The sequence below is a fragment of the Nomascus leucogenys genome, unplaced genomic scaffold (assembly GCF_006542625.1).
Source record: "Nomascus leucogenys isolate Asia unplaced genomic scaffold, Asia_NLE_v1 001752F_25583_qpd_obj, whole genome shotgun sequence".
NCBI lineage: Eukaryota > Metazoa > Chordata > Mammalia > Primates > Hylobatidae > Nomascus > Nomascus leucogenys.
The window spans coordinates 176-23,248 of record NW_022097003.1 but is presented as its reverse complement, the minus strand read 5'-3'; the positions used below and the strand labels follow the sequence as shown (position 1 = coordinate 23,248).

General features: G+C 48.0%; 1 protein-coding gene across 1 annotated transcript; it reads right to left on the bottom strand.

The window, feature by feature from the left end:
- Window positions 1–1,178: 1,178 nt before the first annotated feature.
- On the bottom strand, window positions 1,179–22,663 carry LOC115834129 (multidrug resistance-associated protein 1-like; the record flags this gene model as incomplete). The annotated part of the gene is made up of 5 exons (XM_030808890.1): window positions 1,179–1,673; window positions 2,047–2,121; window positions 6,698–6,784; window positions 10,207–10,353; window positions 22,460–22,663. Coding segments are annotated over 5 exons (768 nt in total), but the record flags the coding sequence as incomplete, so codon positions are not given.
- Between the last annotated feature and the right edge of the window lie 410 nt (window positions 22,664–23,073).

Sequence of the window (23,073 nt, the reverse complement as noted above, 5' to 3'; positions counted from 1 at the left end):
TCATAAATCTTAGCAATGATATTTTTAAATTAGAATAAAAAAGGTGAATTTTTACTCCTTAGGGCCAATTTCTTTTTTTTTGGAGGAATAAGTAAACAGTTTTATAAATGAAAGATGAATATGAGATTTGTTCAAAATAATTATCTTTCTAGCCAGTCTTTTTGTTTTAACCCTTCTTGAAAATTCTGGCTAGTAGATGTGACAAAAGTACATATGCGTCTTATGGCTTAAAACAAAGCATACTTGGCCGGGCGCAGTGGCTCATGCCGTAATCCCAGAACTTTGGGAGGCCAAGGCGGGTGGATCACGAGATCAGGAGATCGACAGTTAGACCAAACCCACCTGGAAGGCCCTGCAGGACAATCACTGTGCTGACATCTTCTCCTGCCCCCCATGTCCTGGCACACCATGGTCTGGCCACACCAGCCTTTTTGTTTTGTAAACAAATTGAGCTCATGCTGGTCCTGAGGCCTTTGCACTTGCTGTTCCTCTGCCCACAACACTGTTCCCACATCTTCTCCCTGCTGGCTCCTTCCCATGCCAATGTAACCTCCCCAGAGAGGGTTTCCCTATCCCCTGCCTGGGTGCCACAATGACACCCATCACTCCTCAACCCACGGCATTGTCTTTTTTTACCCCCTTCAAAGCACTTAATAGTATCTGAATTTTTTTTTTTTTTTTTTGTAGAGTTGGGGTTTCAGTATGTTGGCCAGGCTGGTCTTGAACTCCTCCTGGCCTCAAGTGATCCACCCATCTCGGCCTCCCAAAGTGCTGGATTACAGGCGTGAGCCACTGCGCCTGGCAAATTTTTTGTATTTTTTGTAGAGATGAGTTTCGCCATCCTACCGGGGCTGGTCTCAAACTCCTGAGCTGGAGCGATCCTCCCACCTCAGCCTCTCTTGCGTTGGGATTACAAGTGTTGGGAACCACCACGTCTGGCCCTGCTGAACTGCTTATGAGGGAAGGAAGTGAAGCTCAGATGGGTCTGAAGGGCAGGCCTGAGGTCACCAGCTGGGGAGATGAGCGGCCGGGATTGAACCCAGACGTCACCAACCCGAGCCTGCCAGCTTAACTCCATGCTTCACCTCACAACCCTCATATCTCTTGATCACGTATGTCCTCAGTTTCTCTCAGCCCCGAGAGCCAGGACTTTAATTACCATCATTCCCATTTTGCCATAAGGACCCTGAAACTCATCAGGTCCAAGGTTGTGTTCCAGGAAGGCACTAGACCCTGCCCTGAGGTCAGCTGAGCTGAAGCCTGGTGCTCCCGTCCCCTGGCCATAAAGCACCGAGACTCTCTCAATTCAGCGCTGCAGGGACTAAGGTGGTTTTCCACGTTGTTTCTTTAGGGGGCTCCATCCAGCTCCCACCCTCATGCCCTGATGAGCCGCCTTCCCCGAGTGGCTGGTGGCAACCTCAAAGAGGCCAATGTGGCCCTTCAAGGCGCCAGACACCCCGAGCGGGAGGAACCCTGGGGCTGCCCCTACCGTTCTCCTCTGGGTCCTGCTCCTGCTCTGTGCTGGCATAGGTACGCAGGAACTCAGCGAAGGCACCGTCTTGGGCCAGCAGCTCCTGGTAGGAGCCCATCTCAGAGATCTTGCCGCCACTCATGACAATGATGACATCCACCTGTGGCAAGTAGCTCATGCTGTGCATGACCAAGATCCGCGTCTGTGGGCAAAGGGGACACTCGGCCACGTCAGTGCACATGTGTGAGACTGCCTAGCTTGGCAGAGGAATGAGCCGACGAACAACTGGTGGGCAGAACTCAGGTCTGAAGGTGGGACATGCACCTGCGATAACAGCATTCAGGAGCAGCTGAACCTGTGCACACGGTCCCTTTAACATGCATTGCAAAGGGCCTGCCACACGTCAGGTGCTGAGCTAAAAGCTGGGGAAGGGAAGGAAACAAAGACCCCTGCCCAATCCAGGGCCACAGGAGAAACGAACACTAGTAGAATAGTGCTTGGGAATTCGAATCCACATCTGACAAAAGCCCTGTGGCTCTCTCCACACCATCACGTGTGTCCACGTCCCGGCTTACCCATTCAGCGTGGGAGGGTCGCCCCTGGCCCAGGTGAATGTGGCATTCCTCACGGTGATGCTGTTCGTGCCCCCCCTACAAAGCAGAGACAACATGTCAGGCACAGGCTGAGCTGTGGGACTCCACATGAACAGAACGCTCTCTTTCTCTGCTTGAGTGGTTCAACCCCAGACGCTTAACACAAATGGCACTAGGCATTATTATCTGGTGACATCAGCCACAGGTTCTGAAAGAGGAAACTCAACCTGCAGTTTTGGAGGCAGCCCCAGACCAGAAAGCAGAAGGAAACTACAAGAAACTTTGTCCTTGTAAGATGGGGTTGCACCATCTGGATGATCATCTGGGGAGATGACTGCACAGGCGGGGGCCCCACGAGAATTACTCAGTGCTCTCGACGCCCTGGCCCTTATCAGGTAGGTTTGGGGCAGGTCCAGCTGGGAGGGCCGAGCAGTGGCCAAGGTCAGTGGGAAACAGATGGCGTCCACATGCAAACCTCTCTCCACTGGGGTGGCCTGCATCAGACCGCTGGGCCCTCCTTGAGGTTCAAAGGGAGGTCGTTCACCCTTCTCCCCATGTCCTCTATCTGTCTTCCCCCCCCAGCCACACCACCCTACACACATCACATCACAGCAGGTGGATCTTTCTAAAACACCCATCATGATAAACTCAAAAAAAAAGAGGATACGGAACAGGAAGTGTGGTATGAGGGCAAGGGGGAGGGAGAGTGTTGGAGACAAAGCCCACGTTAACTGGCTCTGTGTTTCTGTCTTCTTCTGAGACAGGATCTGGCTTCTGCACCCAGGCTGGAGTGCAGTGGTGCGATCTCGGCTCACTGCAACCTCCATCTCCCAGGTGCAGGCGATTCTCCCACTTCAGCCTCCTGAGCAATTGGACTACAGGATGTGCACCACCACACCCAGCTAATTTTTTGTATTTTTTGCAGAGATGGGGTCTTGACATGTTGCTCAGGCTGGTCTCGAACTCTTGCCTCAAGTGATCTGCTTGCCTCGGCCTTCCAAAGTGCCGGGATTACAGGCATGAGACACCGCGCCCGGCCAGCTCCACACTTCTAAGGCTCCTAGCACCTCTGTCTTCTTTTACTCTTCTTCCTGTTATTTTCCTTTTACTTCACATCTCTCACTTAAAACAAAAGCAGGCCAGTCGCAGGGGCTCATGCCTGTAATCCCAACACTTTGGGAGACCGAGGCGGGCAGATCACCTGATGTCAGGAGTTCGAGACCAGCCTGGCCAACATGGTGAAACCCCATCTCTACTAAAAATACAAAAATTAGCCAGGTGTGGTGGTGCATGCCTGTAGTCCCAGCTACTCAGGAGTCTGAGACAGGAGAATCGCTTGAAACCAAGGCAGAGGCTGCAGAGAGCCAAGATCGTGCCACTGCACTCCAGCTTGAGAAACAGAGTGAGACTCTGTCTCCAAAAAAAAAAAAAGAAAAAGAAAAAGAAAAAAGATAAAACAGAAAAGCAACTCTCTGAATTACGAGCCACCTTAAGACCATCTGGAGATAATACAGTAGCATTTTTTGTTTAAGTTGTCAATGAAGAAATAACTTCCTCCATACATCAAAAAAACAAAAAACCTACAGAGAGAGAAGGTGCTGGTTAACCTAGATTAACTTTCTCCCTCAGCTCTTCTAAAAGAGTGGATGTGGAATGAGGAAACTGGGAGTTGCTATTTAAGAGATTTAAGAAAAGCCACTGGAGAGAGAGAGGTTGCAGAGAACGGTTAGCTTGGGAGCGGGGAGCAGCCAAGGGGACCCCCACTGGCTAGAGCGTGCTAAACATTCCAGAAAGTCCAACCACCTAGGAGGCCACTATTAGGGCAGGAAGGAGGGGCTGCGGTGCGGGCAGCACCCAGGGGCCTAGGGTTTCCTGATGCTTGCATTGAGCTGTGAACAACTTCAGTAGCAAGAAACCACCCCCCCCCGCCCACCTCAAATTTCAGCCTGTGTTTAGCAGAGAAATTTGACCCCAGAGTAGATGGAATCATTCCCTTATGATGTGAGGGGATGTGGGACACTGGGACAGCAGAAACCAGATGACCACAGCCCAGGGGTGTTGGGAGCAGCATCCACTTGGCCACGGTTCTCAACTGGAGGCAACTGTGCCCCTCAAGGCACATCTGGCGATGTCTGGAGCCACTTTTGGTAGTCAAAATTGGGGTGGGTACTACTGTATCTAATGGGTAGAGTCCAGAGTTGCTGCTCAACATCCCACAGTCCCCAAGCACAAAGAACAATGTGTCTCCAGATATCAGTAGCACCCAGGATAAGAAACCCCACACCAGGGGGCTGAGCTGAAGATGCTGAGACCATCTAGCTCAGACCAGAGACGTGACAACTCCCATGATCTGTTTAGCATCTTCTATACACCAGTGCTGTGTCAAACATTTTAGGTGCCACTAAAGATACCTGAGCGCCTGCGAGGTGCCAGACACAGCTTATGCCGTATAACCGACATTTACACACATTCAGTCTTCTGACCACACTCATTGGACTCTGGAGCCAGACTGTATGGGTTTGAATCCTGGAGCTACCACTTCGTAGCTGGGTAGCCACAGGCAAGTTACTTAACTTCTCTGTGCCTTTTTTTTTTTTTTTTTGAGACAGGGTCTCACTCTGATGCCCAGGCTGGAGTACAGTGGCACGATCATAGCTCACTATAGCCTTGAACTCCTGGGCTTAGCCAGAACTCCTGCCTCAGCCTCTCAAGTGACTAGGACTACAGGTGCACCACCATGCCTGGTGAATTTTTTAATTTTTGTAGAGACGAGGTCTCACTACATTACCCAAGGTGGTCTCAAACTCCTGGCCTCAAGCAATCCTCCAGCCTTGGCCTCCCAAAGTACTAGGATTATAGGTACGAGCCACTGCACCCAGCCTGTGCCTCACTTATTCATCTGTAAAATACGGCTGACAATCATGCAATCAACTTCAGAGGGCTATGGTGGGGTGTCTATGAGGCAGTGCACACAGAGCACTTCCCACAATGCTTGGCACATAGTAGGTGCTCAGTAAATCTCAGTGAGGCAATACTCTATGGCCAGGAAGAGCATGGACTCTACCGACGGGCTGCGGGTGTGAATGCTGGTTTTCTTTTGATCAGCTGTGCAATCTCAGGCAAGTTTCAGAGACCACTTTCTTCATCTGGAAAATGGGGGTTTCCACCTCTCTCCTCCAGGGGTGCCACGGTGAGTAATGGACAAGTTGGGACATTGACATCCTTGGAACAGAATGTGCATGACAGGGGCTTTATAAGTGAACATGTCACTGCACTTACTGCCATTAATATTTATTATTATTTTTTTTTTTTTTGAGATGGAGTCTCTCTCTGTTGCCCTGGCTGGAGTGCAGTGGCTGATCTCGGCTCACTGCAACCTCCACCTCCTGGATTCAAGTGATTCTCCTGCCTCGGCCTCCCGAGTAGTTGGGATTACAGGTGCCCAACACCATGTCCAGCTAATTTTTGTATTTTCAGTAGAGACGGGGTTTCACCATGTTGGCCAGGCTGGTCTCGAACTCCTGACCTCAAGTGATCCACCTGCCTCAGCTCCCCAAAGTGCTGGGATTACAGGCGTGAGCCACTGTGCCCGGCCTAATATTATTATTAAATGCCTAGAGAGATGGTTACAAACAACATCCCTGGCTCAGGGGGATGGGCTGGGAAACGATAAATTAACAAGCTACAAAACAAACAAATCTGCCAATAAAAATGCATGGCCGGGTAGTGGCTCACATCTGTCATCTCAGCACTTTGGGAGGCTGAGGCAGAGGATCCTTGAGCCCAGGAGTTCAAGATCAACTTGAGGGACAAAGCAAGACCTTGTCTCTCCAAATAAAAAAGTTTAATATTGGGGAAAAAAAAGGCCAGGAGAAGTGGCTCATGCCTATAAGCCCAGCACTTTCGGAGGCTGAGGCAGGTGGATTGCTTGAGCTGAGGAGTTCGAGACTGGCCTGGACAACATGGCGAAACCCTGTCTCTACAAAACATACCAAAAAATTATCCAAGTATGGTGCTGTGTGTGCCTGTAGTTCCAGCTACTTGGGAGGCTAAGGTCAGAGGATCACCTGAGCCCGCGAAATCAAGGCTGCAGTTACAGCTGTGACTGCGCCACTGCACTCCAGCCTGGGTGATGGAATGAGACCCTGTCTCAAAACAAACAAACAAACAAACAAACAAAAATCCAAGTAACACTCGGCCAAAGAAAGGTACTTTTGTTTCCCTTATCTAGATAAAACTGAGGTTCGGACCTAAGTCTACACAGCTTGTGGGTGGTGGAGGCTGGCCAGCCTCCAGAGTCCTCATTTAGCCCAGAATAGAATCAAGGTCAAAGCCTTGGAAAGTGACTCTCAGGGGGAAGCCTCAAGCAGCTGCTGTCCCTCAGCAAGAAAACAAAAATGCAAGTGCAAGTTCACCCTCCTGGGAAGTCTAAGACAGGACAGAAGCCCAGGAGGCCAGGCTTCCCTTCCCTTCTACTGGCTCTGCAGAACCCATGTCCCCCGGGTCTTGCAGACAAGTGGCTGGGCAGAGTCAAACCTGAGGGCAGCCAAAGCAAAGAAATGCAAGTAGGGAGGACCCAGTGGGAGATGGGAAGGCGGCCACTTCCAGAAACCAGGACCGAACACACACACACTGTCTTTGACAGGCCGTCGCTCGATGCTGTCAGGTTCCAGCTCCTCATGGGAGAAAAGATCCTCAGGCGTTTGAGGGAGACACTCGCCTATGCAGAGAGCAATGGCAGGGGAGAGTTAGTTTTAAAAAGCATTTTTGCAAAACCAACCACGGTTAACTTTCAAGGGTTTCCCTGGGTGTGGAGGTGCACATGCCCTCCCTTATTTCTGAAGGTCCCACATTTCTTAGAACCAGTGTATACTTTAGAATTAAACAAAACAAACAAAAAACAAAAAAGAAACAGGTTTTGGTTCTGCTTTGTTTTAAAAGCCCATGAAAGGTATTTCAGAAAAAATGGGCAAATGACTGGGCGTGGTAGCTCAAACCTGTAATCCCAGCACTTTGGAAGGCTGAGGCAGGCAGATCACTTGAGGTCAGGAGTTTGAGAACAGCCTGGCCAACATGGTGAAACCCCGCCTCTGCTAAAAAAAAAAAAAAAATATATATATATATAATATATATAAAATCAGCCTGGCATGGTGGCACGCACCTGCAATCCCAGCTACTTGGGAGGCTGAGGCAGAAAAATCACTCGAACCCGGAAGGCGGAGGTTGCAGTGAGCCAAGATCATGCCACTGCACTCCAGCCTGGGTGACAGAGTGAGGCTCCATCTCAAAAAATAAATAAATACAAATAAAAATAAAAGAAGAAAAGGGCAGAGCCTAGTGGAAAAGGGACTCTGGAAACATAATAGCAAATACAACAGAGCCAATTCAAACAGCCCAATGGGACAGGTATTTCTGAGATACTCCAGAAAACTTGGATATGGGCTATTATTGTAAAAACTTATTGTTAGTTTGCTTAGACATGATGACGGTGTTATATTATGTAGGAAGAAATGCATGCTGAAGTATTTGTGGGTAGAATGTAAGGGGTCTGAGATTTGCTTTAAAATTATTTGGCAAAAAAAGGAAAGAATGAAGGGATAGATAGCAGAGTTTAGCATTAAAAACAAATGAAGGGAAAGAGGACAAGGGAGGGATACTGAAAAAGGATGAGATAAATCAACTGTGGCAAAATGTTTGGGTTTTTTTGTTTTTGAGACAGAATCTCGCTCTGTCACCCAGGCTGGAGTGCAGTGGCACAATCTAGGCTCACTGCAAGCTCCGCCTCCTGGTTCACACCATTCTCCTGCCTCAGCCTCCCGAGTAGCTGGATTACAGGCGCCTGCCACCACGCCCGGCTAATTTTTTGTATTTTTAGCAGAGACGGGGTTTCACAGTGTTAGCCAGGATGGTCTCGATCTCCTGACCTCGTGATCCGCCCACCTCGGCCTCCCAAAGTGCTGGGATTACAGGCGTGAGCCACTGCGCCCACCTTGGTTTCTTATTTGAGACAGAGTCTAGCTCTGTTGCCCAGGCTGGAGTAGAGTGGTGCAAACATAACTCACGGCAGCCTCAAACTCCTAGGCTCAAGTGATCCTTCTGCTCAGCCTCCCATGTAGCCACTGCAGGCGTGCACCCCACACCCATTTTGTTGTTTTTTGTAGAGTAGGGATCTCATTATGTTGCCTAGGCTGATTTTTGAACTCCTGGGCTGAAGCAATCCTATCACCTCGGCCTCCCACAGTGCTGGATTACAGGCATGAGGCGGATTACAGGCATGAGCCACTGCGCCCAGCCAAAAAATGCTGATGTTGAAACTGAGTGATGTGTACATAGGGTTCATGTTGTATTATTTCCTTTTTTGGAGACTGAGTCTCACTCAGTCGCCCAGGCTGGAGTGCAGTGGCACGATCTCGGCTCACTGCAACCTCCACCTCCCGGGTTCAAGCGATTCTTGTGCCTCAGCCTCCAGATTAGCTGGGATTACAGGCACCCACCACCACATCTGGCTAATTTTTGTACTTTTAGTAGAGACAGGGTTTCCCCATGCTGGCCAGGCTGGTCTCAAACTCCGGACCTCAGGTGATCCACCTGCCTTGGTCTCCCAAAGTGCTGGGATTGCAGGTGTGAGCCATCATGCCTGGCTTTTTTTCTTTTTCTTTCTTTTTTTTTTTTAATACCAGCTTACAAGCTTTAAGCTATTCTACTTCTGTGTACACTTGACATTTTTCATAATAAAATGGATTTTTTTGTTTTTGATGAACCCTGCAATCAGCGTTATACTACCAAATTTTAAGGTTGATTTGTCTATGTAGTTAAAATGGAGTTTTCAAAATGGGTGTTTGCAATGCTCGGAAAAAGAACGTTAAAATAGTGCAGAAAAGTACAGGAGCTTCCAACAGTGCCCAAGTATGACAAAACAGAAAGCCACCCTCCTTACACAGTCAATGGCAGGAATTTTAGAGATTCTACAGGGTCTACATTTTTTTTTTTTGTAAAAAAAAAAAGAAAAAAAAAAAAAAAACAAAAAACAGGTCTTACTCCCTCACCCAGGCTGGAGTGTAGTCGTGTGACTATGACTCCCTGCAGCCTCAACTTCCCCAGCTCAGCTGATCCTCCCACCTCAGCCTCCTGAGTAGCTGGGAGTACAGGGGCACACCACCATGCCTGGCTAATTTTCAAATAAGAGATAGATAGATAGATAATAGATAATAGATAATAGATAATAGATAGAAAGATAGATAGATAGATAGATAGATAGATAGATAGATAGATAGATGATAATAGATAGATAGATTTTTTTTTTTTTTTTTGTACAGACAGGGTTTTACCATATTGCCCAGGCTAGTCTCAAACTCCTGGCTTAAGAATCCACCTGCCTTGGCCTCCCAAAGTGCTGGGATTACAGGCATCTGCCACCATGCCTGGCCGTAAGGTTGGGGTTTTTCTTTTTTTTTTATTTTGAGACGGAGTTTTTGTTGTGTCACCCAGACTGGAGTGCAATGGCACAATCTTGGCTCACTGCAACCTCTTCCTCCTGGGCTCAAGCAATTCTCCTGCCTCAGCCATCCGAGTAGCTGGGATTACAGGGACCCGCCACCACACATGGCTAATTTTGTATTTTTAGTAGAGATGAGGTTGCACCATGTTGGCCAGGCTGGTCTCGAAATCTTGACCTCAGGTGATCTACCCACCTCAGCCTCCCAAAGTGGTGGGATTACAGGCATGAGCCACCGCACCCGGCTGTAAGGTTGGGGTTTCTCAAAGCGTGGGTGGTCAAGACCTATCAGTGGGTTGTAAAATCAATCAAGTCAGACAAGAGCTACATTTTTGAAAAAAAGGATAGGAATGGCGGAGGAATAGCAGAAGAGAACAGAGTGCTTCGGAAAGATTCTTCCAGAGCATGGGAAAGCCTTGCTGCATTAAACTTGATTCATATAATCAAGTGCAAATTCTCTGTCAAGAAGTCAAATGCATTTTCTTTCTTTCGGGCATGACCAGACAAAAGCATGGCAGCCTTGGTCCGGGCCTCATGAGCCCGATCTGGAGTGTGACCTAGAGGCTGCGCTCAGGGGCACTTCCATGCTTTTGTGGCCTAGAACCCCAAGGCCCCCTCTTGGAAGTTGCCCCAGCTTCCCCCTGTACCTGCACGATGCTGCTGATGACCATGGGGAGAATGTTCAGGGGAAACCGGAGGATGTTGAACAAGGCCAAAGACACGAAGGCTGTCTGGGCATCCAGGATGTTGTTCTTGTCAATGGTCACGTAGACGGCAAATGTGCACAGGGCCACCTGCAAGCAGAACGCCCGGTGCTGACTGCTGTGCACTGAGTGACAGTCATCATCCTAGGAGCAGTGACAGGCCCTGGGGACGTGCTCGGGCCCTCCCCAGGTGGCCACAACTGACCAGCTGCTGGAGGTCGTGGAAACACCTGGGGCAGTAACTGGCACATAGCAGGTGCTCACTAAACACTCCAGGAATGAACTGGATAAATCAACGACCAGGAGCCCAAAGAGCTGGCCTCTCCCATCAACTTTCTCAGCGATGTTCTAGAGGGGCATTCTTAGTATTCCTCAAAAGCACCAAGCACAATCCCCAAGCCAGGCCTTTGCCCCTGCCATTTCCTCTGCCTGAAACCATCTTCCATCTAGGTGGCCACCTGGCTCCTCCCTCTCACCATTCAAGGGAGCTGCCTCTCCCACTCTACCCAAAGAGCCCTGCCATCTTGCCATCGTCCCATGTATTTTCAGGGTCTCAGTACTGCCATTTCATTGTTACTTCCTGGAAGGTCATACAGCTTAAAAAAAAAAACCATATACTTTGCCATATCCGCTGTGGGACCTGGTTATTTCACCTCTCCAGGCGAGCCCCTATTTTCTCATCTATAAAATGGAAGTCATGATAGGCTTTTAAGGGCTGTTGGCGCTTATGTAGGGTGCTTATTTGCACAGGGCCCAAGCACAGTAAAACTCAACAGATGGCAGCTGCTTTTATTTCTTGTTACAAGATTTGGTCCAAATTCCTTAGATCATTCTTCCAAGGAATCTATTAATGTGGTCCCACAAGCAAGAGCCCAGTCCCATGGGGAGCCAGAGTTGGTTCGTGTTCTGGCTCTGACATTAACAAGACAGATGACGCTGAGCCATGGCACAGAAATTTTCCAGGCTCCAATGTCAAGAGGGAGGCAAGGTGCTCAAAACGACAGGGACACATGATCCCTGGGTGCAGCGGTGCAATCATGGCTCACCAAAGCCTCGACCTCCTGGGCCCAAGCATTCCTCCCACCTCACCCTCCCGAGTAGCTAGGACTACAGGCGCATACCGCCATGCCTGGCTAATTTTTTTATTTTTGTAGAGACAGGGTCTCCCTATGCTTCCCAGGCTGTTCTCGAACACCTGGGCTCAGGCCATCTGCCTGCCTCGGCCACCTAAAGTGCTGGGATTACAGGCATGAGCCACTGCACCCATCCTGGCTCCCATCTTCTAAGTGGTAATGAAACACTGGCATCTTACCTAAAGACAATTTTTTTTTTTTGAGTCACAGTCTCATTCTTTTGCATAAGACGGAGTGCAGTGGTGCGATCACAGCTCACTGCAACCTCTGCCTCCCAGGGTCAAACGATTCTCATGCCTCAGCCTCCAAGTAGCTGGGATTATAGGCGCCCACCACCACGCCCAGCTAATTTTTTTGTATTTTTCTTAGTAGAGATGGGGTTTCGCCATGTTGGTCAGGCTGGTCTTGAGCTCCTGGCCTCAAGTGATCCGTCTGCCTCAGCCTCCCAAAATACTGGGATTACAGGTGTGAGCCACCATGCCCAGCCCAGAGATATTCTTTACTCAAAAGGGTCTACATGTATCTACATGATAGACTATTCAACCATAAAAAGGAATGAAATTCTTATACATGCTAAAACATGGATAAACCTTGAAAACATCACGCTAAGAAACCAGTCAGATGGCCAGGCGGGGTGGCTCACACCTGAAATCCCAGCACTTTGGGAGGCTGAGGTGGTCGGATCACCTGAGGTCGGGAGTTCCAGACCAGCCTGACCAACATGGAGAAACTCCGTCTCTACTAAAAATATACAATTAGCCAGGAGTGGTGGTGCATGCCTGTAATCCCAGCTACTCAGTAGGCTGAGGCAGGAGAATCACTTGAACCTAGGAGACAAACGTTGTAGTGAGGCAAGGTCGTGCCATTGCACTCCAGGTGGGCAACAAGACAGAAAAAACTTTGTCTCAAAAAAAAAAAAAAAAAAAAAGAAACAGTCAGAAAAGGCCACCTGTTGTTTGATTCCATTTATATGCGATGTCCAGAGTAGATAAATAGAGACGGACAGAAAGCAGATTAGTGGTTGCCTGGGATGGAATGGAAGGTTTGGGGAGCAACTGATAATAGGTACAGGGCTTCCTTTTGGGGTACTGAAAATGTCCTGGAATTAGTGGTGACTGTCGTATTATTTATACAAAAAACCCACTGGGTGAGCGTCACACCACCTACACAAAAGCCCACTGGGTGACCTTCACAACACCTACACAAAAACCCACTGGGTGACCTTCACAACACCTACACAAAAACCCACTGAGTGACCTTCACAACACCTACACAAAAACCCACTGGGTGAGCATCACACCACCTACATAAAAACCCACTGGGTGACCTTCACACCACCTACACAAAAACCCACTGGGTGAGCATCACACCACCTACATAAAAAAACCACTGAATCGCACACTTTTAAATGGTGAATTATACCTCCATTAAAAAAATAAATTTCAATAGGCATGGTAGCCCATGCCTGTAATCCAAATGCTTTGCGAGGCCAAGGAGGGAGGATCACTTGATGCCAGAAGTTTGAGCTGAGCTTGGGCAAAAGAGCAAGGCTGGGTCTCTACTAAAGTTTTTAAAAAACAAGCCAGGTGGCTGGGCTCAATGGCTCACCCTGTAATCCCAGCACGCTGGGAGGCCAAGGCAGGTGGATCACCTGAGGTCAGGAGTTCAAGAACAGCCTGTCTGACAGGGCAAAACCCTGTCTCTACTAAAAATACAAAAATTAGCCAGGTGTGGTGGTGCGTGCCTGTAGTCCCAGCTACTAGGGAGGCTGAGGTAGGAGAATCACTTGAACCCGGGAGGTGGAGGTTGCAATGGGCCAAGATCGTGCCATTGCACTCCAGCCTGGGCGACAGAGCAAGACTCCCTCTCAAAATAATAATAATAATAATAATAATAATAATAATAATAATAATAATAATGTCAGGCATAGTGGCATGCACCTGTAGTCCTAGCTACTGGGGAGGCTGAGGCAGGAGAATCATTTGAGCCCAAGAGGTCGAGGCTGCAGTGAGCTATGACTGTGCCCCCGCACCAGCCTGGGTAACAGAGTGAGGCCCCTGTCTCTAAATAAGTAATTTTTTTAAAAGTACCTCTCCAAAGTCAACCTATTTGTTAGTGTAGGAGTCAAAGTGCTAACTCAGATCCCAGGGCCCAGCTGATTTGTAAAGTCCCTTCCCTGTACCTCATTTGGCCTCATCTGTCACTCTCCCCTCACTCTCACTGTTTCAGCCTCCATGGTTATCCCACCTATGAATGGGCACAGTAGTGCCCCAGGGCCTTTGCATGTGCTTTAGCTATTCCCTGGTTGGCCTCTTTACCTCCATCAAGTCTTTCCTCAAGTGTCACCTTCTCAGTGAGCTTGGACCACCCTACTTAAAACTGCAAGCCACCCCTATTACAAAGACCTGACTCTTTTCTTTCTATAGCACTTAGGATGGCTTTCTCTAGCACTAGGAGTTATTTATTGTGCCTATTGTTCCTTGTCTGTCTCTCTCTGTGAAAATGAATGTTCCATGACTGGAGGTTATTACTTGTAGTATTCACTGCTGTATTGTCAGAGCCTAGGACAGAGCTCAGATCATGGCGCTCAGTGAATGTCTGCTGGGTAGATGATGGATGGGTAGGAGTGGATAAATGGGTGGGGAAGGGGTAGGTGAATTTGCCTGAGGGCAGAAGAGCACATCAGAGGTGTCTCTTCAGCAGTGAAGCAAACCAGGCCTCAGGCATCTCACCACCAAAACGTACCAGCCCTCTTGGTGAGCCAAGTACCAATCGATGCCAGCTGCTAGCAGCACAGGGCACACACAGAGAGGGGACAGGACATCACGCAGCCCCTTTCAGGTCCACGGTCCTGTCTTCTCCAGAAGTAGGAAGTCATCTAGCCATCCACCCCTCAGTTATTAACTGAGCACCCATTATGCGCTGGGGACTGAGGAGGGCTTGGCAACCCTGAGACGCACAGTCTAGTGGAAGTACAGGCTTTAACAGGCTCCCTACAGGCAGTGTTTGGAAATCCGAAGAGGCTGGTAGGATGGGCACAATGACTGGGGCTCCAGGCAGGAGGAGACTGGAGTTCGCCTTGTAATAGGCGAGGGTCAAGGGTGCGAAAGTCCTTCATACACAGTGAGGAGCACCTGTCCCCTAGGTGCCTTTTCTGATAAACGTGGAAAACCAATGAATGGAACCCCTACACTCCAGCCCACCCCCTAAAAATCCTGATGCCCTGTGTGCAGTTATCTGCTCCTACTGCCTGCCTGGCATCTACTGCTGTTTATTGCAACACGCAATTTTCTCTGGGGGAACTGAACTTCTCCCAATCTCAACCTATGAGCTTCAGCCACAGATGAACCTCCTCCCTCACCCCCTACCTTGGCCCCAAGCCCTGAAAGACATGACCCAGCCCTGGCTGACCCAAGCATCCTATCTCCCTGGCCTCAGTGACTGGCTCAGGAAGAAGCATGTGATCGACCACAACCAATGAGACTCAATCCCATAGCTTTGCAGGAACTATTAGGGGAAAAGAGTAAGACTCTCTGTTCACAGAGGTTGCTGAGGTGACAGGATGATCAGGAAACTGCCAGCTAATAAAGAAACCACCATCAAGAAAACAGAGCTGAGAGTCAGAGACGTTGTTATTCCCAACACTGTCTTGGGAACTCCTAGATCCAGCTATGCCTGGAACCCCATCATGCTTGAAAGTCTTTTTCTAGACTTTTCAGTTTCATGACTCAAAAATCCCCCTCTTCTCTTACTCTAGTTGATTTAAGCTACGTTTCTTCATTTGCAAGACAGTTCCTAACTAATATGATTTATTTCAACCATTCATTCATTCATGTATTTATTCATTTACCTACATACATTTACGGAGCATGAACCATTTGCCAAGTTCCCTATGCTTAGGGGGTACAAGCACAAAATGACAAGGTCTGACTGGGCGTGGTGGCTCACGCCTGCAATCCCAGCACTTTGGGAGGCCGAGGTGGGCGGATCACTTGGGGTCAGGAGTTTGAGACGCACCTGGCCAACATGGTGAAACCCCATCTCTACTAAAAAGACAAAAATCTTAGCCAGGTGTGGTGGCACACACCTGTAATCCCAGCTCCTCAGGAGGCTGAGGCAGGAGAATCAGCTGAACCCATGAGGTGGAGGTTGCAGTGAGCTGAGACTGTGCCACTGCACGCCAGCCTGGGCGACAGAATGAGACTCCGTTTCAAAAATACAGAAATGTATAAATATATAAATAAATAAAATGACATGGTCGTGGCCGTGTCTCCATGGACCCTAGGATATGATCAGCAGAGAACTACAGGACAGATCATTACCACAGAGAATGATGAATTATTGTAACAAAGGGAGATTCCGGGTAAACAGAAGGCAAGAAGCTCACAAATCATCCAAGACAGAAAATGTTAAATATTGACAGTTGCCTGGCAATGCTATTTCAGGAAAGTGCATTAGGTGGACGTGGTAAACGCCAGGCTTGGCATTCCAGAAAAACAGTCCCATCAGTCCCTGGATGGCATCCTTGGCCTTCCCTGGCCTCTGTATTCCATCACACCTACCGCTGGGTAAAGACCTCATCGTCTTTGAAGCACAGGAATGCACCAGTGGAAAAAACACTCAGACACCTTCCAGGAGAACTGAAGGCCACATATTTTATCCTAATGTAGACAGAGGCTTCAATGCCTCGGCCAGGACAAGGTCTCCCTAACTGACACCCAGGCCCATCTGTTTCTTGCCAAACAGCTCAACAAACTCTGTCTCTGGAAACTCCGGGAAACTAAATGGCAAGGAAGGTCAAGAAAAGGTTAAGTAAAGTAAAGCCGGTAGCCGGGTTCAGTATCTCACATCTGTAATCCCAGCTACTCCAGAGGCTGAGGCAGGAGGATCACTTTAGCTCAGGAGTTGGAGGTTGCAGTGAGCTGTGGTCAAGCCGCTGTACTCCAACCTGGGCATCAAAACAAGACCCTGTCTCTTTAAAAAAAAAAAGAAAGAAAGAAAGAAAGAAAGAAAGAAAGAAAGAAAGAAAGAAAGAAAGAAAGAAAAAAGAGAAGAAAAGCCAGTCCTGCTCTTAAGCATCTTCTGCTGTGGTTTCCTAATGGGGAACAGGGCAGGAAGTGATAAGCAAAGTTTAGTGACAACCTGGAAACTGTGGGTTTTGCCAACGAATCCAGTGTGCAGAGCAAAACGCTGTGAGAACACACTGCCCATCCCCTCCTAAGCGGGACACAAGGCACAGACCAAACCTCATCACCAGCACCCTCTGGCTTGGATCTTTTCCTCTAAGAGAAGACCTTTCAAAATGCCATCAAGGCCAGGCGCAGTGGCTCATACCTACAATCACAGCACTTTGGGAGACAGAGTCAGGCGGATTGCTCGAGCTCAGGAGTTTGAAAACATCCTGGGCAACAAAGTGAGACCCTGTCTCTACAAAAATTACAGAAATTAGCTGGGCATGGTGGTGCATGCTTGTAGTCCCAGCTGCTTGGGAGGCTGAGGTTGGAGAACCACTTGAGCCTGGGAGGCAGAGGTTGCACTGAGCCAAGATCATGTCGCTGCACTCCAGCTTGGGCAGCAGTGTGAGACCCTGTCTCAAAAAGAAAAAAAAAAAAGAAAAAAAGAAAAAAAAGCCATTTTGTATGTATTTATGTATGACTCTTACTATCACTTGTATAAAAGTAAAGTAAACAGAATCAAGTAACCGTAACTACTTGTATGACATGTATCCACCGTTACAGTGATACAGACGCAGACTCTGGAAAAACACACAAGAAACATGGAGAGAGGGAAGCAAGGTGACTGGTGTTGGGAGGAAGGGCTTGGGCCTTTCACTATGGACTGTGGTTCTCAACTGGGAGAATTCTGTCCCCCAAGGGGACGCTTCACAATGCCTGGAGCCATTTTCCATTGTCACCACTGGGAAGAACAGGAAGAAGTACGACTTAGCATCTGGCAGGGAGAGGCCACAGATGCTGGGAAACATCCTACAATGTGCAGGCCAGGCCCTACAACACAGGGACAAAGGATGACCTGTTGTCGAATGTCAGCAGGCTGAGGTGGCCACGTGCGGAGAAGTCCGGCTGTATGAATACCATCTGGTGCAGCTTTAATTATGTTTCACCATATGCAAATACATTACTTCCTACTTTTTAAAGTAAGACCCACCGGGCATGGTGGCTCACACGTGTAATCCCAGCACTTTGGGAGGCCGAGGTGGGTGGACCACTAGAGGCCAGGAGTTTGAGACCAGCCTGGCCAACATGGCTAAACCCCATCTCTACTAAAAATACAAAAAATTGGCTTGGCATGGTGGCGTGCACCTGTAATCCCAGCTACTCGGACGCTGAGGCAGGAGAATTGCTTGAACCCTGGTGAAACCCCGTCTCTACTAAAAATACAAAACTTAGCTGGGCATGGTAGCGGGCGCCTGTAATCTCAGCTACTCGGGAGGCTGAGGCAGGAGAATCGCTTGAACCCAAGAGGTGGAGATTGCAGTGAGCTGAGATCGTGCCACTTCACTCCAGCCTGGCGAAAGAGCATGACTCCTTCTCAAAAAAAAAAAAGGAGAGTCTAGGCGTGGTGGCTCATGCCTGTAATCTGAGCACATTCAGACGCCAAGGCAGGTGGATCACTTGAGGTCAGGAGTTCGAGACCAGCCTGGGAACATGACAAAAACCCATCTCTACTAAAAATATTAAAATTAACAAAGCATGGTGGTGCGTGTTTGTAATCCCAGCTAATCAGGTGGCTGAGGCAGGAGAATTGCTTAAACTGGGAGGTGGAGGTTGCAGTGAGCTGAGATGGCACCACTGCACTTCAGCCTGGGTGACACAGCGAGACTTGGTTCCAAAAAACAAAAAAAGAGAGCGTTCATCAGTGCACCCCGGTAAAGTCAAGGTATTGGAGTGTAAGAAGAATGCAATGTACAAGGCAGAATGCAGGGGCATTGGAGCTGGAAGTGATCTTAGGGAACACAGAGTTACAGAAGGGCAACGAGATGCCATTTCTTGCTCAACTCTAGGCCACTGGCACCAGTCACCTGGAGGGCTGCTTGAACATAACTCAGTGGGAAAGAACCCCATGCGTGACTGTGGGTGTCTGCTGTGGGCATGAGGAGGGAGGACAGAGCCCAGTATTTGACATGCTTGGAATCTAACCCCTTCATTTTCCATGTGACAAAATCTAGAGCCAGCGAGGTGAGATGACCAGCTTTGGGGTCACACTGTGGGCTGGCAGTAGCATGTGGCAGGTGTCCTGACTCTCAGAAGAACATTCCAGTCCTCTAAGCCAGGGGCTGGCCAAGGATGGCTGAGGTCCACATTTGGCCCACACCTGTTTACACACGGCCCATGAGCTCAGCATTGATTTCATTTTTTCTATTTTTTTTGAGACAGAGTCTTGTTCTGTTGCCCAGGCTTAGAGTGCAGTGGCGTGACCTCAGCTCACTGTGATCTCCGCCTCCTGGGTTCAAACGATTCCCGTACCTCAGCCTCCCAAAAAGCTGGGATGACCGGCATCCTCCACCATGCCTGGCTAATTTTTTTTTGGTGGGGGAGTGGGGGACAGGGGGTGGCGGCGGGAAAGGGTCTCACTCTGTTGCCCAGCCAGGAGTGTGTGGCATGATCTTGGCTCACTGCAACTTCTGCCTCCTGGGTTGAAGTGATCCTCCTGCCTCAGCCTCCTGAGTAGCTATGACCACAGGTGCGCACCACCACTTCCAGCTAATTTTTGTACTTTTAGTAGACAGAGTTTCACCATGTTGGCCAGGCTGATCTCAATCTCTTAGCTTCAAGCAACCCGCCTGTCTCTGCCTCCCAAAGTGCTGAGATTACAGGCATGAGCCCCTGCGCCCAGCCAGATTTCATATTTGTTAAAAGTTAAAAAAAAAATCAAAAGAATATTACACGACACAAGCAAATTCTATAAAATTCAAATTTTGGTGTCTCTAAATACTTTTTTACAGGAACATAGCCACGCCCATCAATTTCCATATTATCTAAGGCTGTTTTTGCACTATGCTGGAAGAGACTGGTATTTGTGACACAGACTATATGGCCCGGAATTCCAAAAGTATTTACAGAAAAAAGTTTCTTTACTCCTACTTTCTGCCAGTCTCTCTCGAAATTTAATGTGCATACACACCACCTAGAGAACTAGTTACAACTCAGATTCAGTTTCAGTGGATCTGGGCTGAGGCCTGAAATTCTGCACTGTTAACAAGCACCAGGTGATGCCATGGCTGCTGGTCCACGGACCATACTTTAGGCAGTGAGGATCCACTCCAGTGTCTCCACATGTTGACCTGAACCAGAAGCAGCAGCACCTAGGGATATGTTAGGAATGCAAATACTCAGGCCCCACCCAGACCTACTAAAACTGAAAATTTGGGTGGGGCCCAGAAAGCTGAGTTTTATAGTAACAAGCTGTCAGCCAGCACAGTGGCTCACACCTGTAATCCCAGCACTTTGGGAGGCCAAGGCAGGCGGATCACCTGAGGTCAGGAGTTTGAGACCAGCCTGGCCAACATGGTGAAGCACCATCTATACTAAAGATATTTTAAAAATTAGCTGAGCATGGTTGTTGCACGCCTGTAATCCCAGCTACTTGGAGGCTGAGGTGGAAGAATCGCTTGAATCCAGGAGGCGGAGACTGCAGTGAGCCAAGATCGTGCCACAGCAATCCAGCCTGGGTGACAGACTGGGACTTCATCTCAATAAATAAATAAATAATAATAAAATATAATAACAAGTTCTCCAGGTGATTCTGATGCAAGCTTGAATTTGAACACCATCTCTCCTGCAGTTCCAGACCCTGAGAGATGTAAGGCAAGACTAAGAAAATTCAGTGTCAGCATGAACACGCTTTCGCAAATGCTGAAACGGCTGGAGCTTCCTTAGACAGTCCACCTGCAACTCAGCTAAGATGAAGCAGGTGGTAGTTTAACCAAAAAGTTCATATTCGTAAACATGTTTAACTGCTTCACAGAAACTTGCCAGAAAAACATATAATTTGCCAACCTGACCAAGAAGGAATAGTTGTAATGAGCACAACATTACAAAAAGAATGACAGTTAATAAAAAGAAAGAAAAAACAAACATGGGGCCTGATTTGAAGTCATCCTTCACCATTAACTGTTTTTAACTGTGCTTAAAAGGGAATTTCCATAGTCCATCTCTATGTGGTCTCCTGATTTGCGGCCAACTTTGCCAAATGGTAAGTTGCACTATTGTCTAAACTTTTCGAAGCCAGCTAGGCAGGGATAGATCCATTACCATACCCTAGGACAGGTAACAGAACCTTCAGTGTAGCATGGATCATAATAGCAAAAAAAACAGGGAACAACCTGTTTTTGCAAGGAATGGTAGAAAGGGTAATTCCAGCAGGGCACATCCACACATCAGGCAAGCATCCATCATGAATGCAAATGAAACAAGCTGGGAGTGGTAGCGGTGCACCTGGAGTCCCAACTACTTAGGAAGCTAAAGCAGAAGGATTGCTTGGGCCCAGGAGTTCAAGGCTGCAGTGAGCTATGATCACAACACAGTACTCCAGCATGGGGGACAGAGCCAGACCCCATTTCAAAACAAAACAAAACCCCCCAAAAAAACTAAAATGAAGTAGATCAGAATGAATGAACCAAGACTATATATTATTAACTACAGAAAAGAGAACACTATGTACAGTGTGATTCCATTTATATCTGTCAAAGTCTTTTTAAATACCTATATGCTTGTCCATTTTCCTCTAAAAGCATATGCAAAACTGTCACTTTGGAAGAGAGGAACTGATGGAAGAGAGGACAATATACTTTTCATTTTATATCTTTCTGTATTTTTTTGTTTGTTTGTTTACAATGGATGACAAATATTTGTTCAGCACCTGCTATGCACTGTTTTACACACTGAAGATATGGCAGTCAATAGAAAAGACAAAAATGCCCATCTGGAGCTGACATCCTAGTGGGGAAAAGCAGACAATGAAATAAGTACATTTTATTTTTACTTATTTATTTATTTTTTTTACTTTTTTGAGACAGGGTCTTGCTCTGTTGCCCAGACTGGAGTACCGTGGCTCGATTCGGCTCACTGTGCAAACTCTGCCTCCCAGGTTCAAGGATTTCTTATGTTTCAGCTCCTGAGTAGCTGGGAATATAGGCACGCACCACATGCCAGGTAATTTTTTTTTTTTTTAGCAGAGACAGGGTTCACCAGGTTGGCAGGCTGGTCTCAAGCTCCTGGCCTCAGTGATCTACCCACTTGGACTCCAAAGTGCTGGGATTACAGGCATGAGCCACCTGCACCAGCCCAAATAAGTAAATTTTAGAGTGGTGTTTAGACATACCATTTGACATGTGGCCCATGAGACACTGACAGTCCACTTTGTGACCAGTTGGTGACAAAATAAGGAGGCAGCACCATAATGTAGATCAACTATGGCACCAAGCGTGCCGTTCGACTCAGCTCACACTTTTTGTCTTGCAAGGCTATCTTAATGCAGGAAGCAGGGGGCACTGGTTTACATTCTGGCACAAGCTGCTTATATCACAGTAAATAGATAACGAATGGTTCCTAAACAGGTTGGCTAGAAGCTGCTAAGTGTGAATAAAATAAAGGAGAATGGAGAAGATGGCAAATGTTTAAACCAAGTGTTCAGGGAAGGCCTTGCGGACACAGTGACTTTTTTTTTTTTTTTTTTAAGACAAGGTCTTGCTCTCACCCAGGTGGAGACCAGTGGCATGATCTTGGCCCACTCCAACTGTCGCCTCCCAGGTTGAAGCAATTCTCTTGCCTCAGCCTCCCAAGTAGCTGGGACTACAGGCATGTGCCATCACACCCAGCTTATTTTTTTGTATTTTTAGTAGAGACTAGGTTTCACCATGTTGGCCAGGCTGGTCTTGAACTCCTGACCTCAGGTGATCCACCTGCTTTGGCCTCCCAGAGTGCTGGGATTACAAGCATGAGCCACTGCACCTGGGCGACATAGTGACCTTTTAAAAATATTCAGGTACGCAGACAAAATAAAACACAAACAATGAGGGCCAGGAAAAATGTGGCTTCACTCACCAGGAAGGGCGTGCAGACCCAGGTGAAGGTGCCCACGGCCGACAGGTAGGCAGACTTCTTCAGCACCTTCAGCTCCTCCTGCCTGACGGCCAGCACCTTGTCCTTGAATGCCAGCTCCCAGGCATAAAGCTTTAGCACTTTGATCCCATTGAGAATTTCGTTCATCAGCTTGATCCGATTGTCTTTGCTCTTCATGTGGGCCACCTTGGAAGAGAAGGGCAGTCAACACAGCTGGGGCGACCCTGGCATCAGCCCATCACTCAACATCACCAGCTATTTTTTTCATAAACTTTATTATATACTTTGACATGTAAATGTTTTTTATATTGATTTTTTTTTTCTTTTCAATAGAGATGGGGTTTCACCATGCTGCCCAGGCTGGTCTCAAACTCCTGTGTGGGGATTACAGGTGTGAGCCACCACACTGGGCCTCAACATCACCGTCTATTAAAAATGGGCCTCCTGAGGGTGGGAGAGCTGACCCTGTAATCCCTATGAGCCCTACTCTTGAGCCCCAAGACCACACCAAAAGACCCCGCTATCAAGGAAAAGAAACCCTTCAAATCATGTTAGGTTAGACATTGGAGAAACATACTCAATTTAGAATCCAGGAA